Source organism: Malus sylvestris, chromosome 3 (assembly GCF_916048215.2).
Source record: "Malus sylvestris chromosome 3, drMalSylv7.2, whole genome shotgun sequence".
Taxonomy (NCBI): Eukaryota; Viridiplantae; Streptophyta; class Magnoliopsida; order Rosales; family Rosaceae; genus Malus; species Malus sylvestris.
In genome coordinates, this window is record NC_062262.1 from 9,911,674 (window position 1) to 9,929,142 (window position 17,469).

The 17,469-nt window shown below is 38.4% G+C and overlaps 1 protein-coding gene and 1 pseudogene across 3 annotated transcripts; both read left to right on the top strand.

Moving 5' to 3' along the window:
• Positions 1 to 597: 597 nt before the first annotated feature.
• On the top strand, positions 598 to 1,267 carry LOC126616956 (uncharacterized; annotated as a pseudogene).
• Positions 1,268 to 4,595: 3,328 nt separating this feature from the next.
• Positions 4,596 to 17,469, top strand: LOC126615723 (tRNA ligase 1-like). 3 transcript variants are annotated; one of them, XM_050283600.1, is made up of 27 exons: positions 4,596 to 4,971; positions 5,678 to 6,148; positions 6,442 to 6,492; positions 6,694 to 6,776; positions 6,909 to 7,008; positions 7,495 to 7,573; positions 7,903 to 8,026; positions 8,207 to 8,313; positions 8,715 to 8,843; positions 9,331 to 9,395; positions 9,668 to 9,832; positions 10,075 to 10,235; positions 10,350 to 10,381; positions 10,593 to 10,762; positions 11,642 to 11,721; positions 12,444 to 12,509; positions 12,601 to 12,890; positions 13,277 to 13,384; positions 14,168 to 14,265; positions 14,720 to 14,780; positions 14,932 to 15,008; positions 15,099 to 15,170; positions 15,260 to 15,336; positions 15,849 to 15,929; positions 16,178 to 16,280; positions 16,438 to 16,596; positions 16,680 to 17,469. In XM_050283600.1, the coding sequence occupies exons 1-27, from the start codon at positions 4,771 to 4,773 to the stop codon at positions 17,067 to 17,069; spliced, it is 3,600 nt and encodes a 1,199-aa protein (XP_050139557.1). In that variant the 5' UTR covers positions 4,596 to 4,770; the 3' UTR covers positions 17,070 to 17,469. The 3 variants fall into 3 exon arrangements, with proteins under 3 accessions (XP_050139557.1, XP_050139559.1, XP_050139558.1); XM_050283602.1 differs by lacking the exons at positions 4,596 to 4,971; positions 5,678 to 6,148; positions 6,442 to 6,492 and adding an exon at positions 6,515 to 6,560; XM_050283601.1 differs by lacking the exons at positions 4,596 to 4,971; positions 5,678 to 6,148; positions 6,442 to 6,492 and adding an exon at positions 6,540 to 6,617.

The window sequence follows — 17,469 nt, forward strand, 5'->3', positions numbered from 1 at the left end:
GAGGAGCCCTTATTCTATAAAAGGGTATCCTCACCCTCACAAACCGGAAACCTCACATCCCCAAAGAGAAGTCTCTCATATTCAGAGCAAAGCTCTCAAGCTCTCTCTCCCTCAGAATTCTCTCACAAATAGAGAAATACAATATCAGTGTGGACGTAGCCCAAACATTAGGGTGAACCACGATACATCTTGTGTTCTTTACTTTCTTGCAGATTCACAGTCGGATTTACGTTGTTCCAAGACCCTTCCGGTTTTGTGCATCAACATTTGGCGCTATCTGTGGGAAACGACACAAAAAACTATGTCGATTCTCTTTCATTTTTTCACCTCCACCGTGAATCTGCAAAATCACAAAAACCCAAGAAACCAAATCTCTCTTTTTCTCCTCTCTCGGTCAGTCATACACAAAAACCAAAACAAAACAAAAAAAAAACCTCAAAAAGTCTCTCAAACTATCTCCGAGCTTCTGTAGTCCCCCAGACGGCAAGAGAGTATGCCCAGTAGCTTAACACTCTAAAAAAGTCTCTCAAACTATCTCCGAGCTTCTGTAGTCCCCCCACCAAATAAATTTTCTCTGGCCAAAAATCAGACCCACAAATGGATAAGAGATTTCATGGCCTGCCTTCTCTCAAGAGATTCAGACTCATGCAGCAACAGCAGCAGAATGATGCCCTTTTGTCCCCGTCGCACCTTCCAACAAATAAGCGAAAGGCGCCGAGAGACCAGCTCGTTCTCCTTGACCCCACTGCCTCTGCTGCTGCCGGCTCCACCTATTCTTTGCCTGCCAAGAAAAGGGTTTGGCTTTTGGCCCGATTTGTTCACTAAAGAGCCACTTTCGACATTGGACCTTAATGTCGAGTATAAGCTGCCTTTTGGGTGGGAGCTGGAAGAAGAGACAGTGGAGAAATTGGAGGAAGAGAAGGGTGAAGCTGAAAATGGTTGCAATGAAGAAGAAAAAGATGATGCTGATGATGGGACGCAAGTTATTGAAAATACCCGAGAGGAGAAAAGCCAAGAAATTGCAGGGGATGGAGAGTGCAATGAAGAAAAAGAAGATGATGCTGATGATGAGATTGTTTGTGCTGTTTGTCAGGGCACAGATGGAGATCCATCAGATCCAATTGTCGTCTGTGATGGGTGTAATCTGATGGTTCATGCCTCCTGTTATGACAATCCACTCGTAAAGGGTATTCCGGAAGGTGATGGGTATTGCGCCTGGGTTTTGTCAAAAGCACTCAGATCTGTGGAAAAAGCCAGAACAAACTGAGCGATGCTCCATTATTCCACTATCCCACGGGATAACATGATTAAAGATAAGAATATGCCCACCAAGGGTCTCCGTCTCCACTTTCTATTGGATCAAAAGATGCCATCAACTTTTGAAAAAGAAAACTTTCATCATGCATGTTCCCACTTTTCTGAAAAAGCCACTGGAATGCGCACACAGAAAAAGATCTGCAACAACCCAGTACGCTGTAGGTGCAGTACGCACCAACGACTGCTTTATTTATTTTTGAATGATGTAATTTATTTTTCTTATCTTTCAGAGACATCTGTATAACCCCATCAGAGGGTAATAAAAAAAATAAAAAAAATAGAGCAAGCCTAAAATAATGGGCTGGAATGTTATGTGGAGGACCAAGGCCCATATGCCCAAAAGAGCTAGGCCCTATAACTCCAAAATTATTCGACAGCATGCCGCTATTATCACCAACCAGGTGATTAAAAGTACGTCCAGTACTCCAAATTTATTTGGCACCTTGCCACTATTATCACCAACCAGGTGGTCAAAAGTACGCCCAGTACTCCAAATTTATTCGGCACCCTACCGCTATTATCACCAACTAGGTGATCAAAAGTATACCTTGTACTCCAAATTTATTCGGGATCTGGTTCCGGAGGCAATGGTCCATAATGCTACGGTGCAAGGCCGGGTGAGAGCAAGTTTGTGGCAGAAAGCTTCAAGTGTGCCCTTTAGGTACTCGAAGCAACACTTCTCCTGGTGATGTTTAGTCTCAAGTGTTGCAGGGGTTTTGCAACAGGTGGAGCTATGGGATTCACAGGTGATAAAATGGTCATGAGGTAGGAGGAAGTGTGGGAATTTTGTCTGGCTCGATGGGTTGTTACTGGAAACGGGCGCACTGACGAGTTTCCAGGTTGCAAACAATGAAGATGAGGAAAACCTGTTAGAGGAGACAAGGGTGTGTCGAGATCCTATCTGAAGCTAAATGGTGATTTTTAGCTTGCAGCAGCTGCACATGCATTGGCAGTGATTGAATCGGAACAGGACCAATGAGGTTGATTCAGTTATGTATGCATGCTGGTAAGGCCAATGAGCTTTGGTGATGGGTGCAAGGATTTTTGCATGGTGTATTCGCCAAGGTGGAGATTGTTGCGATTGACTCATATTTTGAGCTGGCAACAATAAAGTGACCTGTGTTTACTTTCGGTGGAAATATCACATGGTGTGGGCTGCATGAAAGTTGCAAACAAGTGCTGCAAAGTAAAAGCAAAAGTGGACAACAAGTCAAATGCCTTTCAGCTAGTAAACTAAACAAAGAAAAGTTTGGTGGACATCATCATAAGTAAAGACACAATGATGATGCTTGTAAGATAATAGAAAAAGGGGGTTACTTTTACTTTAATGATTATGAAGAAATGTGATGATGGCTTGTCCTTTATTTAATGCAAGGAAATGCTTGCATTATGTGTGCTTGCCGAGGGAGAAGGCTTGTGTGGATGCAAATTTTCTCCTCCCCGATCTTGGACGATTTTGCACCTACAAAACAACTAGCACCTTAGGTTAAGGCCAAAAGCCTCACGCGCCCACGATGAATGGGGGGCTTTGGCCGAAGAACCTCCGATGCCAAATTTAGAATTTTAGAGAGAAATAGTGTTTAGAGTATTTGGGATTTTTTGCAAGAGGTTTGGAATGAGTGTTTGGTAAAAATGGGTGACTATTTATAGGACTAGGTTGGTCCACTTTTCCAAGAAAGTGGCCGGCCACTCTGTCTATTTTTTGGTGAGTTTGTGGTTTAATTAGCCACTTTATTGGCTAATAAAATATGATAGAAATAAATGGGGAGTTACCAAATTGAATGACTAGCTTTATTTGGGTAATAAGGTGGAGAAAATCAGAAAAGGTATGGAGCAAAGGGAGGTGGCCGGTTTTGTCTACTAATTTGGGTCACTTTATTGACAATTAGGAGATTAATTTAGTTGATCCCCTAATTAATTAATTAATTATTTATGATTTTAAGGGATGATTTTAGGAGATATGGGAAGAATATATTATTTAGATCATTAATTAACTAAATAATATATTAGAGAAATTAAGTTTCGGAAATAATTACCTAAAATGAGATAGTTTGGAATTGGTTACCTCTTTTGGAGCATTTTTTGATTGGTTGAGGATGATTACCCAATACCTGCGCGTAGGAATCCCGTTATACCTTAAGGGTATTTTTGTCTTCTTTTGTCCCAAAGTCCACGTGTCACTTTGTGATCGTTTTTGGCTCCACAGCTTGCATCAGGAAAGCATCCAAGGTGGAGAGAGCATTCGACTCTACCATGGGAAAAGTTGAACATGGGTTGAGAGAAAATCAAGAGAGCTAGAGTGAAAAGTATTCTAGTGAAAGAACTCTTGGGGTAGAGTGAGGCTCTTGGGAAAATTCTATGAGTGGGTGTGCAAGGGATTTGGAATTGGGTTATGTTGATTTAACTCATGTGTACTTGTATTGTTATTCCCATAGTGATCGAGATGTAGGAATGTTTTTGCTGAACCTCGTAAATTTCTCAGTGTCTTTATTTCTTGTATTTTATTCTGTTCAATTAAGTATTATTTGGTGAGGTTGTAATCTGAATATCGTTTCCGCACTAACGAACGGACCAAGGCACAACAAAAACATCATCGATTATAATCTTATTCCAATTTCATATCTCATCCAAACTAGTATACTGAATCAAGAACTTCAAGTCTCGAGAGTATTCCGAATTAATCTCATGAAATGGAAATGATTGAGAAAACAATCAAGTAAGGCTTCGTTTGTGCTTTATCCTTCCTCATGTTGGGAAGTGAACACTACGAACCAAGTGTTATGTCGTGCTTTAGGCCAAGACAGATTGATTGACTTTGTGCCGCTGTATCGGATCGTCCAACAGGAGCGGCTAAACCGTCCTTCAAAGGCGCCACATCCTTCGGAGATGTTAACTCGACGTCCGTTAAGTACGTCTATCTTTGCAGACATGTTTGTAACTGGTATATGATCTCGTCACTTTAGCTAAACCAGAAAAATGCGTTTGGAGCAACATTTTGAAACCTAGAGTACATCGCACATGCTTGTCATACTTGTGTGGTATAGGGATCGAGATGAGACAATGGGCAATACCCACGCAAATTCGTATTGTTCAGAAACGTTGACGTTCTTATCTCCTCCTAAACGGTAATAATTGAACCTAAAATCTCATATTTACAGGTCAGAAAAAATATTACTAAATCGTAGTAATAAGTGACGGTTCCCAAGTTTGATGTTAGCAATAGCATTAGGAGTGGAACAAGACAATTTAATAGGGTAAATATCCTGAACCCGGTCGCCGCTTCCCACTTCCAAGGATTATTACACCAAAATCTCTGTGCATGGACACGCCGCAACCTCCAGAACCCGCCCTCTGTATCTCTTCCACTTGGCTCCTCCTCCACATTCTCTCTCTCTCTCTCTCTCTCATATAAATATAGAAGCGTAGTGGTGGCACGTCTAGAGTAGCAATTGAATGTGGGCGTCTCAGAGAATCATCAATGCTCCCGCTATAACTCCTCCCCTCTCGTCTTCGTCTTCCTCAACCTTCGTTTCCGGAGCCTTCCTCTTCCTCCGGTCCTCCTTTCCTTCATCCTCCCATCCTCGCTTCCTCTCTCCCTCGCTTTCTCTCTCCTCTTCCATCTCTCTCTCCCATTCCACCATGCCTTACAACCAGGTACCAATTTTTGTTTTAATTTAATTTAAATTTTCCATGCATTTTGTCAAGGTTTCTGTGTTTTGTATAGTTTGGCGATCGTTTTGTGTTTCATTGGAGCTCGTTTACGTTGAATGTGATTTTAAATTGGTTGGTGGCGGTTTCGGTTTGTTGATCGTCGTCTGAGTGATTTTCTTGGCCGAAACGTTTGGTTGGGAATCGATTAATTGCTATTTGTTAATTCAATTTTAGTTTAAATTTGGATTTTGAACCGTGTCGTTATGCAATGCACTCCATTGAAATTGTTTGAAGATTTTTCTAATTATTGTTGCGGACGATGATCATTTGCTTTGCTTTTTTTTTTTTTTTTTCCCTAGAAATGATCATTTGCTTATTATGGTTAAATTGGATGAATTTATCTTTGTAATTCCGTCTGATATTTCGGGACTCTGATTATTTCTGTGTGATATCAGTTTCAGCGAAAGCTTGGTTGGATGGCCAGTATGAATGTTATGTAGTTTTGTGTAGTAGTATGGTTGATGTATGTAGGCATGTGCTATATCTTAATGCGGTTATGGTTGTGATTTAGAAATCGCTATGGCATTGCTTCGGATAATCAAGAGCCTCACGGCCTTCATAAGTTGCGTTGAACACTGTAATTGTGTTTACTTTAGTTGAACTTTGCCTGGCTTGGTTGTGTGATTGAGATGTTTGGTTTACTTTGCAGCGAAGGGGTGGGCGTGGAGAACAAAAGTGGACACAAAAGCAAAAGACTGATGGCTCATCAGCGTCGACAGGGGATTCTTCAGCCGCTGTCACTAACAGAGTTGGTGAGTTGAGTCTTAGTGGAGGCAATGGGCAGACCAATGCTTCAGTTAAACCCTTACAGTTTGGGAAGGTCCAATTGGCAAATCAGGGTCCAGTACAAGGTCAGAAAGGAACTTGGATGCCTAAGTCGTATGGGACAGTGGATGGAGCTAAAGCAGCAGAAGTTGAAGCACCCATTGATAAAAGTTCAGTTGGAACCCGGGGAAATGGAGCTGGACAAGCAGCAGTTAAAAAAACCAGTGTTGGTTTAAGTCAGTTGTTCAATGGTAATCTGTTGGAAAATTTTACTGTGGACAACTCCACGTATGCTCAAGTGCAAATACGAGCTACTTTCTATCCCAAATTTGAAAATGAGAAGACAGATGGGGAGGTATATTTTTGTCTTCATGCGTTTCCAATTTTAAATTTATTCATCCATTTGTGTTTCCTGTAGGGGAATTACCAACCTCAATAACGCTATGCGGATTTTTTCTCCAACAAATAGCATGTGCTTGTGTTCTCTGGATTATGTTATATAGCCAATGAAAACAAACAGAAATGTGCTCATATTTTATAGAATAGTGATGTGAATAAATTGATACTTGCCCTTACGTAATCATGAGATTCTCTATTTCTTCTTGGATCTTATCTGAATGCTTGTCTCGTTAATATTTCTTTATTCAGATTAGGACAAGGATGATAGAGATTGTATCTAACGGCTTGGCTACCTTGGAGGTAAGGGTGTTTTATGAGCTATTGAATTGCTTTCTTTCTGCATAGACATTCTGTCTGTTGGCTTTCATGTTAGCAATCACTCTTACTTCTCATAAGTTTTGGGGAGCCTCCAGTTGCATTTTCTGGTTTATTCAATTTTGATGTTATTTTACTAAATTAATCTTCATCTGAAGAATTTATTGACAATGAACCTTTTTGCAGGTTTCACTTAAACACTCGGGATCTCTTTTTATGTACGCTGGTAACAAGGGTGGAGCATATGCCAAAAACAGCTTTGGGAATATGTATGCACAACACAACCATTTCTTCCCATCCTTTTCATATTATTTCAATTGTTTAATTCAGTCAATGAATGAAGAGATCAATGGAGTCATTCATGTTTTCGTGGTTTGCTCAATATTCTATTTCTATTACAGATATACGGCTGTAGGCGTATTTGTTCTTGGACGGATGTTTCGGGAGGCATGGGGACGTGAAGCACCAAAAGTTCAAGCAGAGTTTAATGATTTTCTTGAGGTGCTATTCACATGAGAAACCTGAACATAAAGAAAACTAATCTTCATTAACAGCTATCAAATTCTTCCTTTCTGTGCTTGTTTAGTCAAATCTAATGTTGACTGTGAAAGTTTTTCAAAAAAAAAAAAAAAAAATTGTTCCCAAGAGAGGTTAACTGTTCTGATCAAAATATTGGTTTTTAGCTGAATTTAGATTTCTAGAGGTCGCACTTGGTGCGATGGCAAGTGCCTTCGCTCATAAGCGGTAGGTCTCGGGTTCGAGACTTGGGAGCAGCCTCTCCATAAATGGGGGTAAGGCTAGCCGACATTCACCTCTCCCAGACCCTGCGTAAAGCGGGAGCCTTGTGCACTGGGTACGACCTTTTTAGCTGAATTTAGATTTCTGCCTTCTCTGATTTTATTTATTTAATAACTTAGTCAGCCGTGATTATGCTTGAACAACTCTTCTTACTCCTTCCCCTAATTTTTCTGTTGGTCAATCTTCCAGAGGAATCGTATGTGCATATCAATGGAACTCGTAACTGCTGTTCTAGGAGACCATGGACAACGCCCGAAAGAAGATTTTGGTACTGAGTTATTTATATTATAATAATTTTCCTGTGGATTTTGTTAAAATACTTTGTAAAGTCAGATGCATGGAGTTAATTGAATTTCCAATGCGTCATATAATTTTAATTATATCAAAGTCTGAGTTTAAACTTCTTTCTTTTTTAGGAGAATTTGTTGTTTATAGTTTCTTGAATTTCCAGAATAAGGAACCCTGATTGTAGTGATTGCACTTGTCATCACTGAATTGATAGTGTGACCTTTGCTATTTGATTCAAGTGATGGGTAAGCCTTTTCCCAACATTCGTAAAAATATTTTCAAGCTTATGTGGTTTTTTTTATTAAACAGCTGTAGTGACGGCAGTCACAGATTTGGGCAATGGAAAGCCAAAGTTCTACTCAACCCCTGAGATAATTGCATTCTGTAGAAAATGGCGCCTACCAACAAATCATGTATGGCTGTTCTCAACAAGGTGATATCCAATAATTCCATTTTACATAAATAGTTATGGTCTTGGCTCTTATGTTTTAAAGATAGTACTCTTCGGGTGTTTCAAAGGGCAGTTGCGTTAAGACGGTTGATTTGTTATAGTTATTGCAATATTATTTTTAATGAAGTCCTGATTAATCTCTTTCTTTGTGTATAACTAAAGGAAATCAGTGACATCATTTTTTGCTGCCTTTGATGCTCTCTGCGAAGAAGGAACTGCAACAACTGTATGCATGGCTCTTGATGAAGTTGCAGATATATCTATACCAGGTAAACTCTTCAGCGAATTTGCTTTGATTTTGATTCCCTTTTCTAGTGATTCGTGTTATCTTATCTCTCCCATAAGTATTGCCTGTTAAACAACCTTTGTAGGATAAAGGGAACAATGAAGACTGAAGTTATAGAACCGAAAGCATTGTGTTTATAGTATATTACAATACAAGCTTTTACAGTCACTTGAAAAGGAGGATTTGGAAAAAAGTTATTTGGAACATGGATACTATTGCTAAATTTAGAATAAAATGGGTATTGATGATTGTGCACCCGAAAGGTGAACATGTTAACTAGATTCCCCATTTTCCTTTGTTGTTTGTTTTGTGTTACCCTCAGCTGGACACTGGTTTCAAGAGTTATTTGTGATGTTTGGAACTCAATTGTAATTCTGTTTTCAGGTTCAAAAGATCATGTAAAGGAGCAGGGTGAAATCTTAGAGGGCATTGTTGCTCGTATTGTAAGCCAGGAGAGCTCAAAACATATGGAAAAAGTCTTGATAGATTTCCCTCCTCCACCAATGGATGGAGGTATGATGTTTCCCTCTTTCATCTATCTGTTTTGGGGCATTATAGTTCACTTCAAGCTGGAGTTTTTTTGTGGGTGTGTTGTTGTTCTCCCGATTCAGCTGCAACCTTCACTCTTAAAACTTATTAAACTATTTTCTCTCCTTCCCTTTTTGGTTCCTAAATGAAATCTTCTGTTAACAAAAAGTAAAATGATTGGTTGAAATTGTTGTTGCATGTTAATTTGTTTCCACCTATCTCCCAAATATATTCCTTAACATTTAGTCATGCGAACAAATTTTTGCTTTGGCTGATCCCATAAGTTCACACTTGCCTGGACTTAACAATCCGTTCAAAAAGTTCTTCCTACTACCCTCTTGAAGATAATTTTGTTGACGTATGAGAATGCTAGTCAAATTTTAAGCTTTCTTTTCATTGTTTAGAACATTACTGGGTTTATTGACAAAAAAAAAAAAAAAAAGAACATTACTGAGTTTGCTTTATGTTTCAGCGGGTCTTGATTTGGGACCAAGCGCAAGAGATATTTGTGCTGCAAATAGGTCGAGTGAAAAGCAGGTAATGGTTAATTCTTTGGATATGAGATTTCATGTGCTTTGATTTTAGGGAACTTTAACGAAAAGCACCCGGTACTGTTCACTTTAACGAAAAACCACATTTTTACACTAAAAAGTCAATCCTGATACTATTCACTTTACCCTTTATTTTGTCCTTATCATTAAAACTCAAAGTTTTCAAGCTCTTTTCATTAGTTTTCCTTTGATTTTATCCACAATATTGGAATGTGGATACAATAATTTTTAACTTATTTTTCTGAAATCCTCATGCAGCAAATAAAAGCGCTTCTTGAGGGTGTTGGCTCCTCTTTTTGCCCTGACCAATTGGACTGGCTTGGAATTGGAGCTGGTGACGACTATTCCAGAAACGCAGATAAATCTGTGGTATCAAAACTTTTGCAATCTCATCCTGCGGATTTTTCTACCACCAAATTGCAGGTCATTCTAGTTTTCATTTCAACCTATTTTCTTGAAACAATAGCGTCCACGAAGTTTTACTGATGAAATCCAGTCAATCTACTTCGACCATAAAGAAAATTATATATCCAGTCAATCTTAAATGCATGCATCGCTTTGTCTACATATTCTTTTAATGGTTTAGTACATACAATCCACTGTGAAGTGTTAGTTTTGATATAGAATTATCCCCTCAGTATATAATATTCTATTTATTGAATCAGGAAATGATTCGTTTAATGAAAGAAAAGCGTTTTCCTGCTGCCTTTAAATGTTACCATGACTACCACAAAGTTGATTCCATATCAAGTGACAACCTTTTCTATAAAATGGTCATCCATGTCCATAGTGACTCCGCATTTAGGCGTTACCAGAAAGAGATGAGGTATTTTTCAAATTCAATCTCTAATCTCTAGACTTTGGTTCATATTTGTATTCTTCTTACTTCATTTTTTTACATGTCTCGGATTCATTGAGCATACGTTTTGGTGCATTTCAGGTTGAAGCCAGGATTGTGGCCTTTATATCGAGGTAGAAAAAAAAAACCTTGCTGAGTGAAAAAAGTCACACTTATAACCAGTTAATTGTTATTTTTGTACTTGCCAATGGACATGTTTTTTTAGATTATCTACTCAATAATGGTCATTGAAAGTATGCACGTTGGACATAGGGTTTTTGGCTCTTATTTTGGTTAGCTTTCTTGAGTTGTTTATTCAGTACTGATACACTTAATATTATGTAGGTTTTTTTGTTGACATTAATTTATTCAAGGCAAGCAAGGAGAGAGCTGCTGAGATTGCAAAAGGTAAAAGCAGCATTGTGGAAGATGGCAACAGTGGTATGCCTGGAAAATATGGACTGGCTGATGAAGATGCTAACTTAATGATAAAACTGAAATTTCTCACATACAAGGTATGTAGTCCCATCTTAATAAAAAAGTATGTATTTCATTAAATTCCCTCAAGGAAGCAAAAATAGTATGGTGATCGTTCTCTTTTGCCTGTCGAATTTTATTAGAAGAATACTTGTTCACCATATAAGGCTGATAAATAGACCTTTCTTTTGTTAGAAAATGGCTATGAAAGTGGTACATTATAATAATAGTAGGTATTTCAAAATTATATCCTCTGAATTAGCAAGGTTAAATTCAATGGATAGATGCTAAATATTTACTGACAATAATGAATTCTTATTGAAATTCTGTATGGCGAGTGAATCAACATAGTGCTGCAACTAGTGTGTTCTTTATGGGAAGGGACTATTAAAGTGAAGGAAAATACGAGTAGGGCAGCTATGTTTATTTATGCTATATGGTGGATGTAAAGTATAAAAAGGAAAATGGAAGTGGCAGAAACGGAATGCTGAATTGAAGTACCAATGTCTACTGGATCTTATAACTCGCTGTTTTTCGCATGCTGTTTTGTTTTCCAATTGTTTCCTCATTTCCTTTGTTGGTTTTAGAAAAATTCCAAAAAACAAGCGCTTCACCATTCTTTCCAGACTGAAATAGATACAAGGTTAGGTAGCTAGGGTACTTTTTAGTGGTGGAGAGGAACTGATGCATGGTGGTGTGGGCGAGAGTATGAATAATTTGTTCACTCATTTCCTAACAACTTAAGCTTTCCAACAGTTATCATATTGGTGCTACATCTCTTGATTTCTTCATTTCCTCTATGAGCATTGTACTTATTAATTCGATTTAGTTTTCATGTAATGCGTACCGTTCAATGTTGGAATCATCATACAAGGGTTCAAAAATTAAATGTTGATTGTGCCCATCTTTCACTGCAGCTGCGAACCTTTTTGATTCGCAATGGTTTGTCAATTCTTTTTAAAGAAGGTCCAGCTGCTTACAAGACCTATTACGAGAGGTGAGGTTCTGAGCTTATCTTACATGTTATGTTTGCAACTTCTAATGAGGCATCTGGGGGATGAGGTACCGTACATTGTCATTCTCAAGTCTTCTCTTTAGTCTCTAATACTTATTTCGTATCCCAGTCAGTGGAAACTAGCCTGCCTGATGCACGGTTTTGGAAGGCTGGGACAAATGGTCCAAATTCTGTCATTGATGTTTAGTATTCGAAACACCTTCTTGAAGCTTCCTGTCCATAAGAGATACATGTTGCTTTTTATTTATATGGTATATCCTCAGCCTAATATTATTGGGAATCCGTCGCTGACAGCCTGACCAACTATGAGCTTTCTTTTTTACTTACCCACGGAAACAAACACTCTTTCTAGACCTCTGGAATAAGATCTTCATCTGTTCCACTCCAAACCCACTTCTTCCTTCATGATAGGTTTCCATTGGTGTAATTTCTCGGAGTATATTTTAGGCACTAGGCACCATTATTTATCACACATATATTAAGATGTTACATAAGTGTTTTTTTTTGTTGGAAAGATGTTACTTAAGTGGAGCTGCATTTTGATAACCTAATGGATTACATGAGCAATATGATGTTATAAACTAGCGTCGTGGGTTCTTTATTGCAATGAAAGAGACCCCATAGTGCTTTTCTGATTCTTTAGTATGCTAGTTCAACAGAATCTTGTTTTATTAACCATTAATCCTTTGCCTCTGTCATTATAGGCAAATGAAAATATGGAATACTTCAGAACCAAAGACGAGGGAACTCAGAAAGATGCTTGATGAATGGTGATTTGTGTAACATTTCTGTTATTTTCTTTGCATATGACTTTTGTGTTTATCTCTGCTTAACTGGTAGAATTTGTTCCTTCATGTTCAGGGCTGTGTACATACGAAGGAAATGTGGAAACAAACCGCTTTCATCATCAGTTTACCTCAGTGAGGCTGAGCCTTTTCTTGAACAGTATGCAAAACGCAGTCCACAGAATCAGGCTCTCATTGGATCTGCTGGAAACTTTGTAAGGGCTGAAGATTTCCTGGCCATTGTTGAGGGAGGAAGAGATGAAGAGGGTGATCTTGAGACGGAGCAGGAGGCTGTACCATCAAGCCCCATTGCCTCAGGCAGGGACACTATCCCAAAGGTTGAGGGTCTGATTGTATTCTTTCCTGGTAAGAATTGTGTCAAATTGATGGAGTTTTGGAACATTGAAAAGTTCTTATGAATACAATATAAAAAGATAATTCTCTCTGTATAGACTACTTGTACATCGTGCAACTCTTTCGTTACTTGGGAAGCCAATGTCTTCCATCGTTCAACTTCAACATTTGGATACTTCCCTTTCGATAGTTCTTTGACAGTGTGCTCTTATGCATTTGAATATCTCTTGATGGGTATTTGCTATTCTATTTAGACATGGGTGTTTTAACTGTTTTGACATTGAATATGATTGGGTTCTTATATTTTTATTTATTCCCTCTTCTGTTAAGGTTTATGGGAGTCAAACAATACGTTCTATACCTTTCCTGATGTTTCTTTCTTGGCTTGGAATTTTCAGGACTACCGGGTTCAGCTAAATCAGCATTATGCAAGGAACTACTTAAAGCCCCAGGAGGAATGGGAGACAATCGACCAATTCAGAGCCTGATGGGTGATCTCATCAAAGGTAATTATGTTGTCGAAAAACTGTTGTCAATTAGCACCCAGAAAAATAACTCTTGTAAGGTTTCTAGCAGTTTCTTAATCATGCACTCATAATATAGGTATCCTTCATCATCCTGCTAACCTGTGTTTGTATGTTTCTATATATGAATCTGATCAGATCATCCCAGTCATATCATAGATATCATCGACCATGGTTCTGACCATTGTTTTTATTCGTCTCCTTGTATGAATCATGTATTATGCTATTGCTGCAAAAAATTTGAAGCCGGCTAGAATGAAAGTCGTACCACATTTTCAGTCAAAATATTCGCATAGTGACTGATAGTTCAAAACTTCTAAGATTTGTCCATTACAATAGCAAAACCTATGAATGTATGCAAAGGATTGACCTATGAAATATGATTGAGATTCATGAGAAGTTCAAAATATCTCGAATTTGACGACTTCTTATTATTGTTCATAGCTTTATTACATCTGTTGAGAGTGTTGTCCCACTTTGGGAAAGTGAAGCCTTGCACGGTAGTTCCAAAGATATTGGTCCTCTCCTCCCACTGCCAATTGGTTTGGGTTGGATACTCATACTATATAAACATTGGAAGTTAAAAATACTAGAATTAACAGGATTCTTCTCATAATACTTTTCATACCTCTATGTAGAAATTTCTTTATACTTCAGAATAGACCCATTGGTATCCAATTGTCAGGATGCTTGATGAATTAGTACGTCGAAAGATTATTGGAGGACTTATAATATTAAGATTACTTGTTTATTGTCTATAAACAGGAAGATATTGGCAGAAGGTTGCTGATGAGTGCAAGAAAAAACCATATTCAATAATGCTTGCAGACAAGAATGCACCAAATGAAGAAGTATGGAGACAGGTAATTTTCTTTTGGGGTTCACTTCAAGGATTGTTCTACAATCTGTTCATGAGAACCCAGAAGTTGCGTTCCATGTAGCCCGTGTGGAGGCTGACCGTAGCCCTAGGTCCTAACCAAAACTTGTATTGCTTAGTGCTAGTTACTTTCTATAGGACTAATAAGCAAAAGTGAATTGCTTATAAATACCTAAATGGGGTGATGTTCCGGGATAACATCCAAAATGGCAACCTAAGGGAACTAAAAAGGATGTCTCTTAAGTCTTGACCAACAAGATTGATGGCTACTCAATTGATAGGAATCATAAAAAAAATTCTCTAGATATTAATGATTTTTTTTATATAAATTAAAAAAAAATCTAAAAGGCTTTTCTGTTTTCTATTTATTAATTATCAAACGGAAACTGATGTGTGCTCATCATAATTACAGTATCATTTTTCTCTCCTGTCTTTTGCAGATTGAACACATGTGCCACAGCACTAGGGCCTCTGCAGTTCCAGTTGTGCCCGATTCTGAAGGTTCTGTTGCTCCTGAGGCTGTTGTTTGTTGCGTTCTAGTTCACTTTGTTCACTACTGTAGTTAAAGATAAATGGAATGTACTTTAGTAGTTTAGGAAATGATGCTGCGGTCATTGGTTATGCTTTTGCATTATGATCTTTTAATGTGCAGGAACCGATTCAAATCCGTTTTCTCTTGATGCGTTAGCGATTTTCATGTTTCGGGTGCTTCAACGTGCTAATCATCCAGTATGCATTTCATTCTCTCATTTTCTTTTTCTTTGTAGATCTGAGACACATATACTTATTTGCATACTTACATGCTCGCAATTTCTGAAGGGAAACCTTGACAAGGAATCTCCAAATGCTGGCTATGTGCTGCTAATGTTCTATCACCTATACGATGGCAAGGCATGATTTACTTACTCTGGTCCATGCTCTGTTGATGCACCTGACTTTATTTCATTTTATCTGAATTTGTTATTGTCTAAATTTTTCAGAGTCGCCGAGAGTTTGATGGGGAATTAGTAGAACGTTTTGGCTCACTTGTCAAGATTCCACTGCTGAAGCCTGATAGGTAGATTCTGCTTTCTTGTGTTTTCCGAAAGAAAAAGGACCCGATACCTCTCATATTGGTTGTTTTCTATAATGCATTATTTTATATGATAATGATAATTATCAGGGGAAACTGTTCATAATACATCAATCATGCACCAGATCAGGTGGGTTTTTCTTTCTTTCTAGGAGTACTCTGTGCATGGTGGGCGCATAGTAGTTAATGTATAGATTAAGTGAAATTCTCAGTTCATTTGAGTAAATTTATAACAAAAAACATTTAGTGATATATATATATATGTTTTCCTTTTATTTACTAATGAATTAAAAGATTGTGCTCGCTTGCTTAATAAGAATTTGAAAACTGTGAATAAAGGAAAAGATAATCCAATTTATTTGTGTGGTTGATTCCACAACATATGAAAAGCATAGGATGATGTATATGATTTGTTTGTGTAAGACATGAAGCTTATATCTTTCCTCTCTAGCCTTTGCAATACACTAATTTCGTGGGACTTTATTTTGCATACCCAGGAATCCATTACCTGATGCGGTGAAGAATATTCTGGAGGAGGGTATAAATCTATACAAGCTTCACACTGCCAAACATGGAAGGTTAGCCTTTTCTTGGCCACTATATCATGAAGTTAGATTTAGCGCAATGGAGATACTTCTTTCCTTTTCATTTACGTTTCCTGCGTAATTGGAATTTCAATGAAACTAGGCTTTTAGCTGTTTCCATGCACAGTACCATTTTCTATAGTAGCATAACACTTTGAATTTTCATAGTCATTGTTTAACCGCTGTTCCGGCCTCCTTGATGCGGGAAAACCTTACCTCCTTTCTTGTAAACCTGTTCTCAGATTGGAATCAACCAAGGGAACCTATGCAAAGGAGTGGGCTAAATGGGAGAAACAGTTGCGGGATGTTTTATTTGGCAATGCAGAGTATCTTAATTCTGTTCAGGTCAGTACCATTTTTGTGTAATTCTTTTTTACCTTCCAAGCTGTTGATTCCACATCGTCCAGTTCTATTATATTCACCGTCTCCAGAATTTTCTTGATGAACCATTAACTTTTTCAGATCACTAAATTAAATTTTTGTGCAATCTTAATGTCCTCAGGTTCCTTTTGAGTCAGCTGTTAAGGAAGTGTCAGAACAGCTGAAAAAAGTCGCAAAAGGCGAGTACAAAACTCCAGATACTGGGAAGAAGAAGTTTGGGGCCATTGTCTTTGCTGCCGTTAGCCTGCCTGTTCTGGAAGTCAGTGGTCTGCTTGATAGTGTAAGTTAATGCTTGCTTTCAGTTATTCTTCCAAGTCGCATCACTTATCTAGTGAGAAAATGATGACTTTTTGTTTCGTGCAGTTGGCTGCGAAACACAGTGAAGCTGAAGCTTTCCTCAAAGACAAGCATTTGGATAAACTTAACAAGGCTCATGTTACTCTTGCACACAAGAGAAGTCATGGTGTTACTGCCGTGGCTAGTTATGGAACCTTCCTCAACAAAACGGTCCCGGTGGATATAACTAAGCTTTTCTTCTCGGATAAAATGGCTGCATTTGAAGCCAGCCTTGGGTCTGTCGAAGGCGAAAGAGTAGTGTCTAAAAATGAGTGGCCACATGTCACCGTATGGACTGCAGAAGGGGTTCCGGCCAAGGATGCCAACAACTTACCCCAACTGTTTTTGGAGGGGAAGGCTACCTGCATTGCAATTGATCCACCTGCCACCATTGATGGCACGCTGGAATTTTTCTGAGGTTTGATCGGCCTGGCCAGATTGAGCTCTGCATATGAGCGAGTGAAATTTCCTTTGATCATGCGGGTGTTCAATGAAGAGAGAACTTAACTGCTTTAGCGAAGAAGATTTCGTATGCCACGAGGAAAAAGAAATTTTGCTGAGTTGATTTTTCAGAGGTTTTTTTCATATATATACAGGCAATTACAATTTTAAAATTTTGGAATTAGGTTAAGCTTTTACCAATTAAGGGGTGGTTAGCCGCAGTCACATCCCTCGTATCTATCTATGCGAGGCGGGCTGATTGTGTAGCTGCAACTCCAACACCTCGATGGTGTTTCTGCGACTGTAGTAACTGTAAGCAAAGTCCAATGCAGTTTAAGGGAAATGATTTCGACGCAATCTACTTTTCTCTTGCACA